This window comes from Macaca mulatta, chromosome 15, assembly GCF_049350105.2.
Source record: "Macaca mulatta isolate MMU2019108-1 chromosome 15, T2T-MMU8v2.0, whole genome shotgun sequence".
NCBI classification, from domain to species: domain Eukaryota; kingdom Metazoa; phylum Chordata; class Mammalia; order Primates; family Cercopithecidae; genus Macaca; species Macaca mulatta.
The window spans coordinates 41,925,718-41,940,859 of NC_133420.1; the positions used below are offsets into that span (position 1 = coordinate 41,925,718).

Consider the following 15,142-nt stretch of genomic DNA (forward strand, 5'->3'; position numbering starts at 1 on the left):
TAATAATATTATCAAACACCTATAACATGCTCAGTGCTTTAAAAATCACTTGAACAATACAGTAGAGTGAAATTATATTATTTTTGCAGACTTGGGAACTGACTGTTAGAAAGCAAAGAAGTGAGTTTTCGAATGATGCTCGTGTCATAGTTTTAAGAGCCTGGGTGTAAGTCAAACTGCCTGAATTCAAATGCAAGCTTGGCAACTTCCCAGCTGGGTAGATTTGGGGACGTTCTTTAACTTCTCTATGCCTCCTCAAGTTCCCTGATTGCTAAATGGGCATGGAGTCTACTACCTGAGAGAGTGATCATGAGGATCATATGAGTCCATTTATATAAAGCATTTAAAGCCTAACACACATACTGAGCTCTGTAATTGTCAGATGAGGTTCTTACTCACTCTACTGTACTGTCTCTAAGAGAAGTTTAGAATAAACCCCACCAGCAGTGCATTTTAGAAATGACAGCAGCCAGAAAGGGGAGGTAATGTGCCCAAGTCAGAGAGGTTGCCAATGTCAGGACCATGTCTCTTGACTGTAAGCTGTTGTACCCTAGTAGGATGAAGGAAAAGAAGAGAAGAGGAAGAAAGAGGGAGAAGTATTAGGTTTCTTCTCCTTAGAAGACACGAAAATAAACAAAATAATAGCAGGAAGAAATGTAGCAGCATCCGAGCAAGAAAAACCCAGGCAGCAAGTGCAGGAGCTAGATGGCTAAGATTTGGAGGCATGCTGACTTAATAACAAGAGTGTCAGTTCCACCACATCTGGTTGTATAAGACAGGGCAAATCAGTTTACACCAGCTTCCCCATCTGTAAAATGGGGCAGTAATGCCAGATGCCATGGGGCTTAAATGAAGCAATCAGTCTAAAGTGCTCATCCCAGTGACTGGCATGTAGTAAGTGCTCGTTATATTTCAACTGCTGTGAATCATTTGTCTCTGTTCCCAGTCAATGCCCTCCTATGCGTTTTGTATCCTCCAAGGTAGGTACAGGGGTGACATGTTGCCCCACGAGGGAGGATGAGTGGAAAGTGTGAATTACGAAGTGACGTAGTTTAAGACCTGGCTCTGCTTGTACGACTCAGGGTAAGTCTCTTTCCCTTTCTGGGCTTTAGGGCTCCCATCTGTAAAACAAGCGGGCTGCAGTGGGGGTCTCTGAGGTCCTGCCTACCTCTAACATCACATGGGCCTGTGACTCTTCTGAACTCCTCTAGGACATCCTGGGTGCTGGCCAAACATTTAACAACCCGGAAATGAAAACCTAGCTGAGGCACTGCACATATGTGAGCTATACCTCGTCGTTGGCAGGGCTCACAAATGGAGAGTGCAGGTCTACACCCCTTGTGGCAGAAAGGCTTTCAGAGACACCTTCTGTGATCTGTGCAATGAGCTGGGTGTGTTGTAGATTCCACCACACCCTTTCTCTCTTGCTCCTGCTGAGTTGCTGAAATCCATCATTAGGTGCATCACTTTGCCCACAAAGCACCTTTAGCTTTTTTCCTCCCCTGCTGATGCATCTTCCAAAGACCCCGTCCCCATCCCAAGGCTGGCCACTCCCTGAATCACCTATAAAGCCCCCCACAGTGCTTCTCACAGCGAGCCAGGCCTATGTTATCTCATCAACCAGCTTAGGGCCATCTGAGCTGCATTAAACCCTGAGATGAGTAGCTCCTCACCCCCTGGGGATAAAATCTCTGCCTTTCGCTGCTGGTCTGCCCTGAAAATGTTGGGAGCAGTGGAAAGAGCAGAGCTAGGGATCAGAAAGACCACCACCTGCTCTTTTGTCGCCACGGGCAAGAACTTAGCCTCCCCAGGCCTTCTTTCTGCATCTGTAAAATGGGGATTCTGTTTCTTTTCCAACTGTATGTTGTGAGCTGTCAAAAGAGAGCAAGCCTGCAGCAGCAACTTGGTATACATTAGACACTCAAAAACAAAGACAAAGAAAGCTGATATCATTAAGGTTCTCTGTGCTGGTTTAAACAGACAAGAATACCATAAGTGCTAGAGCTGGACTGTCTGATATGGTAGCCACTGTACAAGTATGGCTATTTACCTTCAACTTTGAATATTTTAAATTAAATAAAAGTTAACATTTTGTTGCTCATTCGCTGCAACCATGTTTCAAGTGCTCCATAGCTACACGCGGCTAGTGGTCATCATTTGCACAGATATGGATCATTTGTATCACGGCAGAAAGTTCTACTGGGAAGTGCTGGTCTACAGGAGCTACAGTACTATTTATTCTACAGGTTTATTTAAGCAAGGGACTGGGTTTGACTACGGCTCATGCTGGTCTCTTTACTCCACACTCTGGCCTCATGCAGGATGGGTGCCTCCTTCTCAGTTTTTTTTTTTTTTTTTTTTTTTTTGCTTTACTTTAAGTTCTGGGATACATGTGCAGAACGTGCAGGTTTGTTACATGGGTATACAGGTGCCATGGTGGTTTGCTGCACCTATCAAACTGTTATCTAGGTTTTAAGTCAAAAAGAGCCCATAGAGCCAAGACAATCTTAAGCAAAAAGAACATAGCTGGAGGCATCCTACTACCTGACTTCAAACTACACCACAAGGCTACAGAAACCAAAACAGCATGGTACTGGTACCAAAACAGATATATAGACCATAGAATAGAACAGAGGCCTCAGAAATAACTCCACACATGTACAACCATCTGATCTTTGATAAATCTGACAAAAACAAGCAATGGGGAAAGGATTCCCTATTTAATGAATGGTGCTGGGAAAACTGACTAGCCATATGCAGAGAACAGAAAACTTCTCAGTATTTAGAGCTAGCCAGCAGAGGGCTAGGTTGCGATCTGTTGTGTTTCTAGGCCCTCCAGGAGCTCACATAGAGCATAGGGGAGTCTCACCACTGGAGTGACCTTAAAGCAGGCTAGTTCATTTGTCTAGTCCCCAGGGCTACCACATATGATTGCATAGGTTTTGCACTGCACAAGGCCAGTGGGTACCCATAGACATGCTCTATTTTCATTACCTCATTTAATCTTCACAAACAAACTATGAGGTATGTAGTATTCTTTCTCCTCATTTTATATACAAGGAAAGTGAAGCTTAAAGAGTTAAGTAACTTGGCCTCCAGTGACTAGGTAATGAAGCTGGGATTTGAACTCAAACTACAGATCCAGTGTTATACTGGCTCCCAAAGAATGAATAAAGTGAGGTTTGTATTTGCTTTTAGTGGCAGTGGAAGAGAGTGTGTGAATCTCCCCTACAATAGCCCTTGTCCTTTCCCGTCAGGATCTGAAACTTGTTTGGAAAGCAAAGAATCCCTGCTCCATACAAGCTGATTCAAGATGCTCTGGGCCATGCATTTCTGCTATGTTTATAGGCAGCAAGAGGGAATCTGAGGTGAATACTAGATTTGGCTCTCAGGCCCCTGGTCTGAGGGTAGAGGAAATTCATTTTCAGTACAAAGTAGAAATGTCAATTGTATTAGGAGTCCATTTGGCACGCACACCCTCATTCTTTAAGCAGACGAGCAATACCCTGCTCCTTTGCGACTAGCCTCTCCGTTAGTTGCCAAACAGAGCTGCTTGAGTCATCTGATACATTTACATTTTCTTCTCCTTTAAATACAAACTGGCCATGAAAGTTACTTGGAAGGCCCCAGGCAGGCTGAGTTTCAGTTTGATAACATGACCGCAGCCAGAATATTATTTGGCTCATCAGTTTGGGTAACTGTTAGCAACAGTTTTATGTAAGGGAGTGAGAGGGAAGCTGATCGGCCTGCAAGAGGCCATGGTAATTTCTAGCCTTTGTTTGTTCCGGCACTGGCTTCTGCCTCCCTGGCAGTCAAGGATGGGAATGACTCCCATGAATGGACACAGATGCCATGAATGTATGAGAGCAGGATTCTCAGGTGGTGCCTACTGGACTCAGCCCATTTACAGTTGGAGACAGGGGAACCTGGATTCTCACTGTGACTCGGCCGATGACAGCTGTGTCACCATGGGGAGTTGAGTAACCTCTTTGAGTCTTGGTTTTCTCATCTGTAAAAGGAGGAACCTGCCTTTGATGTTCATTGTGGTCCTTCCTCCTGCCCTTAGTTCTGGTGACATTTCCTGAGTACCTACTAGGTGCCTGGCACTGTCCTAAGTGCTGAAGGCACAAGGACGGGTGCAGATGCAGTGAAGGACTGTTTCACAGCCTAGTGTGGGGATGTGGAATGAAAGCAGGCAGTGACAACGCAGTGTGGCCAATGCTGTGAGGGGGAATCTGAGGAGGGGCATGGGGGAAGCCTGAGGAGGGCCACGGAGCCCAGCAGTGGAAGGGACATTGAGGAAGGGCTCCCGCAGGAAAGCGTGCCTAGGCTAAATTGCGAAGGAAGATGAGGTGTCAGGCAGCTGAAAAAGGTACAAGGATAACTCTTTTTAAGGTAGAGAATGCAGAGGTGGGGAAGGAAGATCCATCTTATTGGTATGGGGGAAGGGTCTTAAATGCCACCCTAAGGAGTTGGGACTTTATCCTAAGGGATGGGGGCTCCTGGTTCAGAGAGATTAACATAATTGCTCAAATCACTCTGGCTGAAATGTGAAGAAGGTACTGGAAAGAGGCACAGCAATGAAAACAGGAAAATGATCAAGAAGCTGCATGGTGGCTCATCAAAGAGATGATGTTGGCCTGAGTCAGGGTAGTGGCATTGGGGACAAAAGAGAACAGCTTCAGGAGATGCTGTGGTGGGAGAATGGGTATGACTCGGTAATTGCTTGGATGTGGAGGGAGTGAGAGGGATTCAGAACGGTGGTTTGGTAGTGCCTGGTATTTGGAGGCTAACATGAAATAACAAAGACCAATAAAGACTGATTGAAGACGATGCCAGCACTGAAATCTGTCCCCACCTGGCTGATGATCCTTGCACACCTGTGAAACACAGGACTTGGGTTATCAACTCTACATGGTTGCTTTGATGGAGATGGAGCTCCTTGTGGACTTAAGGTTTTTTCAGCCTTTTGTTTCTTTTTCCTATTCTTGATTCCCATACTGTCCTTTTGAGCATGTGTAGGATTTGAGGAAAATTCCTTCAGCAGAGGCAGGCAGAAGTGTTGGACTTGCTCTCAGTTACATGTGCATTGAGATAAAATTCAAACCTTTCTCCTTCTGCTCTTCCTGTCTTCCACGGTGTTCTCAAAACTGTACTTCTCATCTATATGGTCCCCTTTTTCCTTATGCTTCAGGAGCCAATTGATGTCTAAGTATAGTGGCAGTCTTGTGATTTTAAATACTTCAAGGACCAACATGGGTGGTAATGGTGGTAGCAAACTGGCAAAAGAGCCCTGGCCATTCCTGTTTGAGGAACTTAACTTTTATCAACTTCATACATTGGGATTCCATGTATGATTTCCTTCATAAAAGTTCCAATGCTTAAAAAAATTCAAAGCTAAGAATCTCTGAGCAAATAAAATATGGTATTGCAGGTAGGAAAATGAGGTTCAGAGAGATTATGAAAGTAGATAATTAGAGCCCAGTTTCTTAACTTCTGCACTGTTGACACTGCCATTATACAACTTGAGCCTAGTTAGACAGTCTCTTGGAGAAAGTGGTTCCTGAAGTATAGGCTAGTTTTTGGTAAGCAGAAAGGAAAGGGACCATGGTATCAACCTCAAGTTCCAGGACGCTTACCTGGGAGGCGTCGCTGTCTTCACACTTGATCCTACACTCACTGTTGAACTGGAAGCCATTAGTGCACTGGTAGAGCCCGTGGAATTTTGATGGAGGTGGGTCACAGGTTACAGGAACACAAGCTCCCTCCTGCCAGCTGCCATCCTGGGTACACTGAGTCTTGAAGGCCCGTCTTCAAGGAAAGGATCAAAGAGGAGACATCTCAAGGACCAATTGGCTAGATCCATGCCCTGCATGAACACCACCAGCTGGGCCCCCATTTCCTATTTCCTATTTTTGATTCCCCACCTGACCTATTGGGTGGTGGTGGGGCCTGTGTAGGGATTAAGGATAATTCATCCACAGAACTCTTTTAGCAAGAGCAGGCAGAAATGTCAGGCTTCCAGCTACATGTAGATTGACACAAAACTCAGGCCCTTCCAGCCCCAGGTTCTCTCCCCTTTTTTACAGAGTGTTCTGATGGGTGTTAGAACCATGATGCTATGATTATCCACCATTTACTGAACAACTACTATGTGCAAAGCACGTTGTGAACACTTTACATGCACATGTTCATTTGTTCTTCATAGGAACCTTATGTTGTAACTGTTATTATCGTACCTTTCTTATTGCTAAAAAAAAAAAAAAAAAAAAAAAAAAAAAAAAAGGAAGTGCAGAGAAGTAAAGTCACTTGTCTGAGATCACATCGCCATTAGGCAGCCAAGCTGAAACTTAAAGTTTGTTCTGTTCGACCCAAAGCTAATATTATTAACAAATCCTTCTAGCTTCTCACAGAACAGAATGGGATGAATGGCAGGCATTGCCTCCAGTGAAGAAATGAGTGCAAGGCATTTGAACCTAACTTGTCCTCCCAGAGCCCATGAGTTTGCATTTCCAACCCCACTTACTTCTTTGACTTCCGAGAGGATCCAGGCACATGGTATCCAGGCTTGCATTTGTATTTGCAGAAGGAGCCCACCTTGTGCTTATTCTCTCGGCACCGGGGGGTCTGGAGGTCTGCATTGGGCACGGGGGGTGGAGCGAGGCACATGAGCTCACACAGGGCTTCTGGGAAGGACCACAGCCCATCCTCCATGCAGGTCAGGAGGCTGTTGTTGCCTGGAAGACAAGGGCAAGCAGGGATAGAGGAGGGAGGAGTCTCTGATAGCCAAGCTAGCCAAGCTAATGCATAGCCACTTGGATTTTAGCTGACTTGACAAACCAGGAGATCCCTTATGTGGAATTCCAACCCCTTCTACTTCCAACTGAGGAGCCTAGGGAGATCAAGAGAGCTGCCACAAAGAAGAGGAGATCTAAATGGGGGGAGTGAATTACCCCCATGTCTACAGTGAATTAAAATCTAAGGCTTCTGACTTCTGATCCTGAGCCTCTTCTGCTGCATAGAAAAGACACATTCACAATCCTTGAATCCATCTTTCTTACTTTACAAGTGGGCATCTGAACACAGAGATGGAGGAACTTGCCTTCTAATAGTTGGCAGCAAAAGCTCATACCAGAAACTACAGCAAACTCTGATATCAGTGAGTGTATAACGTCAAGCTGCCACTCTCCCCCTGGGCCCAGCACCCCTGTATCTGTCCTGCTTACCACCTCCCCCAGCTCCCAACAGCAATGCCTGGAAATGACAGCATTGTGTTATCAGGAGGTTTGATTTTCTGTTCAGGTCCTGGTGCTCAGTGAAGCTTTGCCAAAGCAGCTGAAAGAGCAGCACTTCCCCCGTAGCCTGTGCCAGCTCTGACAGAGTGCTGATTGCCATCGGGAAGCTGGTCTGAAGGGGAACGTTGCAAATAAAAGTAAAACACGGGAGTTAGGCTTTTCACTGCCAGCTCATATATTATCGAGGCACAGCCTGCCTAAAACCTTCCCGAGACAAATAGAGGAGGGCCTAAACTTGTATTTCTCCACCAAACTCTCCTCTTCCTGGTTATTACTGAATGGTGTTGACAACCAGGGCTTGAAGCATTTGGGAAGCTCAGGGAGTTGCAGGTTGGAGGGGTGGAGTGGTAGGGAGAAAACTGACATTTATTGAGCAGTTACTGTGTACCGAGGACTTATTGAGCTGTTACTGTGTCCCGAGGGCTTCTGATATGCAATCTCATTTATTCTCACAATAAACAGTGCATTTAGTATGACAGTCTTTATTTGGAAATGAAGACTCAGAAAGAGGTGACTCGACCAAGTTATTCTAGTTGGCAAAAGACAAAACTGAGGTTCAAAACAAATTCTGTCTAACTACAGAGATGGTTGTTTTTAATGGGAAGTTGGCTACTACATATGATCAGCAGGGCTTTTATTATTCATTCTGGAAGCATCAAATCTCAATTTTCCGATCTGTGAAAAGCAAACAATTGCTTCTGCCTTTCAGGGTGCTCAGAAGATGAAATAAAACAACATTTATGAAAAGTGCCCATGAAAGTGTTGTCAATGTCTTCATTTGCTTCTTAACTTTTTTCCTTCTTTCCTTCTTCCCTCCTTTCCTTCCTTCATTTCCCCACTTCCTCCCACTTTCCTTCTTCTTTTCATCTTCATTAGTAGCTCTGAAAGAATCTTCACAGAAGTCTTCATTCATTCAACCAACATCTATTTAGTGCTTATTCTGCACCAGATACTTTTATATGTTGAAGGAAAAGCAGTGAACAAAATAAAATAAAACAAAATAGAAATAGCTCTGCTCTCTTGAAGCTTGTAATCTAGTGGAACAGGGAGGAGTACAATAAGTTATCCTAAAAAGTATACTACTTAGCGTGCCAGAAGGTGCCAAGTACTATGAAGAAAAAGCAGGAAAAGGAAGAAAGGGGAGAAAGTACTTTGCAATTTTATATATGCTTCTCCACTTACTCCTTCTCATTTTTGTCATTTTTCTTCTTCGTCAGTATGATTCATCCGGTTAGCACAAGGCAGATTGGTGTCTGTAAACCCCAGAGGGGATTCCACATTGATAAACTGTGAGACTGACAACTATAGATATTTTAACATCAAGTAAAAAGAGTAAAGTGTGCGGAAAGGTGATTCATTTGGTTTCCATAGAAGCATAGAAGCATCCGGAATACCAGGGTCTACAAACTTCTTTTTGCACTGCCCTTGCAATCGGGGCAGTCATTGCTTTGGGGTGCCCAGGTAAAGCACAAGGTTAGTGAGAAGGGGAGCTGTATAAAAAGTACAGGAAGCACACTCTCTTCAAATTGCCCAAGAGAGATAACATATCTGCGGAAAAGGTGTTGGGACTCTAAAAAAGTACATTGTATTACCTTTGTATGTTGTAAATTATGAAGTGAAAGTAATGGTTCTTCTGTGACAGGAGAACATAAAGATTCCAAAATGCTAATCAAGAGAGAAAATGCAAACCAGAAATGTGCTTTCTGGAAGAGGGTGAATATGAGTTAGCAGTGCACCACAGCTAAAGCAGGCACTGGTGATTCAGGACCATGGATATGTCCCCCCATCCCTGCAACAAACTCCAAGAGAGTTTTCAGCCGGGCAGTATTTCCGTGCACCAGCTGTAGCCACTACCCTGCATCTACAATGTGGCTTTGAAGAAAGTAGCGTATGATACATGATGTGCCCTTCCTTTGTCTTCTTGGCACTGGCCTGTATGCTGTGAAAGATGCTTACTGCACTGCCAACTCTCTGCCTGAGGCTTGTTATACTGGTCATGGATGCTTACTCTGTCCATATGTAGGGCGAGTTTAAAGTACCAAGGAATTAATGCCCCTGGAAGCACCACTAAACTAATGGTGGAGTTGTTGGATTCATGTGCCAGTTTCCAGAGTTGCAATAACTCTGAGGCATGTTCTCCACTGTCTCCTAGAGTTTCCCAGAGGGACTGAGCTCTAGTTGCCCACAGTGGCAACTGGCTTTAGAAGAGAACCTGTTGACTTTTGTCAGTTCCATGTCTTCTGCCCTCATTCCCCCACTGTATTTCCTGGGGGAACATGATTCAAGACATGAAGTGAAGGCATGTCTGAGCCTGAAATTCCTGGTAGAGGGTAATATCTCTTGGTAGAGGTGTTGATATTAGAGATTAGGTTCCATCAAGTTTTGGGACTCTGTAAGTTCACTTGTTCATCTTTTAATGCAGACAAATACATCCTGCTCAGCCTTTCTACAAATGTGGCTAAGGAAATTCCAATCTCTAATGAGCATTAAAATAATTGTGAACTTGTAGCAGTGTCAAAAGAGAGGTACTTATTTTTATTACTTCATTTAAAAGATTACCCAGGAGATTGAGTCTCTTTTGGAGTGCCATAAAGATTGAAATTAACATAGAACAGAACTCAAGGAGAGAAATTCAGACCTTCAATCTGGTATTCTAAACACTTGCCTCATGTTGTTGGCACTTTCTAGATCCTAAGGCAAGGGCTGTATCTTGTACCTTCTTTACTCCTAGAGCCTAGCCTACTGCTGAGCACATAGCGGGTCCTTGGTATTCATTTGTTGAATGCATAAAGTATGAATTTACCTGTGACCTTGAACAAATCACCAAACTTGTTTGTCCCTAAACCAAAGCCATCTCTGAGTTCTTGTCCATCTCTAGCATGTTAGAATGTGAAATAATATTGGCCACTATATTGTTTGGAGGAAACAAAAATGTAACAGCTGGACTGGAATAAAGACAAGCACTCAATCGAGAGGCTACATTAGCCAAGGGCTGGTACGGGGAGATTGCAAGGAACAGAGGGGTTGACTTGGTAAGGGGTAGACTTTAACAGAAGTTACAGAGGAATAAGACAGATTAAGAAGAACAAGAGGTAAGAATAGAGGAGAGGGCCAGGTGGGGCAAAAACTGAGGGCAGGAAGGATTTCAAGCTGGTCATTATCATTATTATTTATTGACTGTTTAAAATTAGTGCTTTTACTATTCACAATAGCAAAGACATGGAATCAACCTAAATGCCTATCAATGATAGACTGAATAAAGGAAATGTGGTACATATATACCATGAAATACTATGTGGCCATACAAAAGAATGAGATCATATCCTTTGCAGGAACGTGGATGAAGCTGGAGGCCATCATCCTTAGCAAACTAATGCAGGACCAAAAATCAAATACCACATCTTCTCACTTATAAGTGAGAGCTAAATAATGAGAACACATGGACACATAGAGCAGAACAACCAACACTGGGGCCTATTCACAGGGAAGGGGGTGGGAGGAGGTAGAAGATCAGGAAAAATGGCTAAAGCGTATTAAGGCAGGCTTCATACCCAAGTGATAAAATAATCGGTACAATGAACCTCCATGACACAAATTTACCTATATAACAAACCTGCACATGCACTCCTGAACTTAAAATAAAATATGTTTTTAAAAAATTATTGTTCTTTTTGTTTAAACTATGTTATGATCAAAGAAAAAACAAAATGTAGAAAGGAGGAAAGAGAAGCAAGTAAAAGAAGGAAAGGTGACATTGATCACCTCTTTACCCCCTGGCTTGAGATAAGGGTAGGAGGGCAAATTAGGTGCCAATATCAAGTTCAAGAAAAAGGCGGCAGGACCTTTGCCCAGTCAAAGGAAAAGCAAAGTTGGGATCACCAACTATTAGAATGATGGCCCTCCTAAGGCCTTGTCTCCCCAGCCAGGTCACTCTTCCCTAACCACAGTTGGCAGCGGAAGGATATGCATTGTTTTGATTAACGATTATTATTAGCCACAATGAGGGCTGTAATAATCAATGCTAATTTATGCACTTCCCTTTCCCAAAGGCCTCTGATTGATTGAGAGAAGTGTGATTTCCTAGTCTGGAGTTATTAATACATTCCACATCTAATCCCAGCATTCTAGGACACCCAGGTCAGCTACTCACTTTTTTCTAAAATGTGACCTCCGGTATGCCAGAGTCTTATTCCCCTCAATAGCCCTGGTGCCTCGCTCAGGAGGATGCCAGATGCTTCCTGTCCATATCTGCTCTTCTCTGCCTAGCTGGCCCCTCTTGATAAGTAGCAGCCAGCATTGGAGAAAGACAGACCTGGGCTTCAATATGGTCCCCACCACTGATGGTGCAGCCTTGGGCAAGTTCTTTAAACCCTCTGAGGCTTGGTGTGAAATGGGAATAATAGTAACACTTACTTCGTAAGGCTTACTGGCCCTAATCATACGAGTGAATTCATTTCATCAGTTCCAAATGCAACTCTTTTTTCTTTTTCTCTCTTCCTTCTTCCCTCCCTCCTTCACTTTTATCCTCTCTTTCTTTTCTTTTTTGCAAGATTTCCAAGGTCTTGGAAAGGGCTTCACTGTCATAATTATCCGTACTCTCTTTTTTCTTTCTTATCTTCACAGCAGGGCAGTTTACATAAACACAATTGGTAGGAAGAAGTCAGGAGCACAGATAAAACCCCATCCCACTCTTGGTGTTTGAGAGCCAGAAAGAGAGCCTGGATGTAGCCTCTAGGTTTCCCATAGACAGAGGAAGGCTGAGCTGGGGAAGGCGTTCTTGATACCTTTCAATTGTGCAGGGTGACGGCACTGGAAGGAACACTGACTGCCAAAGGTGGTACCATTAGGGCAGGAGAAGGAGGCGGCGTAGACATGATGGTGGTCTGGGATGCTGCAGTCCACTGGCTCACAGGCCACCTGCTTATTCCACTTGCCCTCTGTACAGGTCACTGTGACGCTGGGTCCCATCTGAAAGGCAGAGGCGTGCATAGTGAGGAGTGGCAGACTGAGCCCTAGATGTGGAGAAATACCCTTCTTCCCAAGGTGACAGCTCAGAGTCTCGTCCAGGTACTAGGAGACCAATGCTTAGTGTTTAACGTTAGCTCACTTTTAATGATCCCAATAATTGCATGAATTAGATATTTCAGTTCTCAATTAAAGACACAGAGACTGAGACTCTGAGACATTACATGATCAGCCTTAAGTTAACCAGCTGGAAAAAGGATAAGTCGGACTTGAGTCCAAAGGCTATGCTCTTAACTGCTGTCTATAGAGTCTCCCAGATCATGATTTCCATTTCACTGTGAGAATCTTGAGGTTTTGAGACCTCAAAGGGCATGATGACTTCTTTCACAAAACAGACTGTGAAATACAGTTCAATGGTAGGACATCAAGTGTTGATTTTTGTGTCTTTTATTAGCTCTAGGGGAGTTACTAGGAACCTGTTGTAGTGCTTGGCACACAGTAGGCACTCTCCATGGCTATAGGAGACCTGGATGTTTTTCCTCCATGTTATCAGACCACAGGCAAGTTCCTTTCCTTACTTGAGTTCTCCCTTTGGCAAAATGGATGGATTGAACTCAAGAACTGCTCAAAGATCCACTCCCTACTCTGAGATTTAGTGGCTCAATAGTCAAGAGAGAAAGGCACAAAGTCAGAAAAAGCCTAGGAAAAATGAAAGAGTAAATGGAGATTTGAACCGAACTACAAGATGGCAGAGCTGGGCGGAGGGCAAGGCCATGCTACGGAGCCAAGGGATGGACAATCATTGCAGCCTGGAGGCTTTCATTCAAGGAGGAAGCCACTAAATCCTAGAGACTGGAGATGCCAAATGTTGATCTGGGATTTTAAAAGCAAGGACATTCTCCCTCTTAAGCACACATCAAAGGGATGTGTGCTTGAGTGAGGTCCCTCACTGCCAAAACAGTTTCATTGTTTCTACAGGAGTTCAGGCCTGCCAAGTCTGACACACAGAAGTAGGTGTCTAAGAAGAGCAAGTCCAGAAGTTCTGTACAAATAGGCATTCCCAACAATAAAGAATGTGCCCTGTGTGCTTGCAGTTTGAAGGCAAAGTCCACTGGCCAGCCCTGGAAAATGCTACATTTACTGACGGAAATCCTCAAATCCCAGGACAACCTGTCCCACTCCCCCATGCCCCACCTGGGACATTATAGCACCATCTTGCTGAAGGAACATTCTGTCACATCACTCCAAATCATTCACTACCACTAATCTCATGCAGGACACGTCCTATCTTCCATGACTCCTTTGATGACTGAGGGGGTCTCCCTGCTACCAGTCTTACTGCTGAACTCCAAGCTACACCTACATAGAGTATCTAGAAGAGACTTTGTCACCAGGATCTGACCATGTCACTTCCTGCAACAGCTCCCTGTTGTCCTAAAGATCAACCCCACACTTCCTGACAAAACTGACAGGGCCCTGCACCAGTGGATTCAGCTGGCCCTTCCAGCCTCATTGCTTGGGTGAGTATAGAAAAAGAAAACACACAAACAAACAATCTGTGGCATGTTTTTTTTTTTTTTCCTCATCAATGTGCTTCCACATACTATCCATGCCTGTGCCTAGTGCATATATTTATATATTTCTTCCTTCTCCCCAACACACACCCCTTTGCTGATCCATGTCACTTTTCCCAGGCACCTCCCTTGAATCTCCCTGTACCTCCACAACACCCTACACTTCCCTTGACAGCATTTATCACACAGTGCGGTCATTATTAATGAGTTGTCTGACTTTCCCTCCACCACTAGGCATGAAGCTCCTTCAGAGGAGGGACTTGGTTTGTCTTAACGGCTTCCTCTTCTTTAGCACTTAGTATAGCATCCAATTTCCAGTGAACAGATGCTTTGTATGTAATGAATTAGTGAATGAATGAACATCTCATTGACAGGGCTCACCTTGTCCTAAAGCAGCCCATTCAATTATGTCAGAGTTCTGACTGTAAGATATTCATTCCAAAATACTCAGCCCCATGGTCTTGGAGATTTGCAACCTATACAAAAACACTGGCAAGTATTGTGTAGAACACCAGTCAGCACAGGAACCCTTTTTCTTAGAGATTCCAGACTGCTTGCTTGGTTAATTGATTCATTCACTCATTCATTTAATCAATAAATATTTATTGAGCACCTACTGTGTGGCAGCACTATTTTAAGTGCTGCTGGGTATTTAGCAGAGAACATGTTCAACACCCAGTAAGCCTTCTCTGGGCTGCAGAGAGGCTCTGAGCTCAGCACCTGCACATACCTGGCTCTTGATCAGCTCATCATCCCGCCGTATCTGGAGCACGTAGCCTGTCCGGCAGCTCACAGTACACTGGGCGCCGTGGTAGCGGTCGCTGCTGGAGCAATTGAGAGAAGCATTCTCCACAGCCAGCTCTGGGCAGTCAGTGTTCTCACATGCGAAGTGCACGCAGCTGGGGAGGAAAGAAACAAAAGGGGAAGAAGGAGTCTCCTCACAGGACAGCCACACTCAGTTGGAAGATAAAGGCTAAGAGCCTCTTTCTCCAAGATTTCAGGGGGCTTGAGACTGTGGACAGAAAGAGGTGCTGGCTAGGGTAAAGATGACCCTAGAGGCAGTGAATAAAATTTCTCATTAAGAGCACAAGGTATGGCAACAGACAAACCAGAGTTCAAATCTTGCCAGTTGAAAGCTTTGCACATTATAAAGATTTAAACCTTGAATAGCCTCAGTTTTTCCATTTGTGAGAAGGGGATCATCATGATTACAGTGAATATTTATTGAATTTTTCTATCAGGCACCAGGTTGAGCAAAAACTCTTTTTTTTTTTTTTTGTTTTGAGATGGAGCCTCACTCTGTCTCCC

At 44.2% G+C, this 15,142-nt stretch overlaps 1 protein-coding gene across 1 annotated transcript in view; it reads right to left on the reverse strand.

The window, feature by feature from the left end:
- PAPPA (pappalysin 1) overlaps nt 1-15,142 on the reverse strand; it is a 246,345-nt gene that overhangs the window by 40,229 nt on the left and 190,974 nt on the right. The window contains exons 14-17 of the mRNA XM_015116970.3: nt 14,565-14,733; nt 12,080-12,263; nt 6,527-6,737; nt 5,640-5,811 (exon numbers count right to left, since the gene is read on the reverse strand). Coding sequence (XP_014972456.3) covers nt 5,640-5,811; nt 6,527-6,737; nt 12,080-12,263; nt 14,565-14,733 — 736 coding nt within the window. The remainder of the gene's footprint in view (nt 1-5,639; nt 5,812-6,526; nt 6,738-12,079; nt 12,264-14,564; nt 14,734-15,142) is intronic.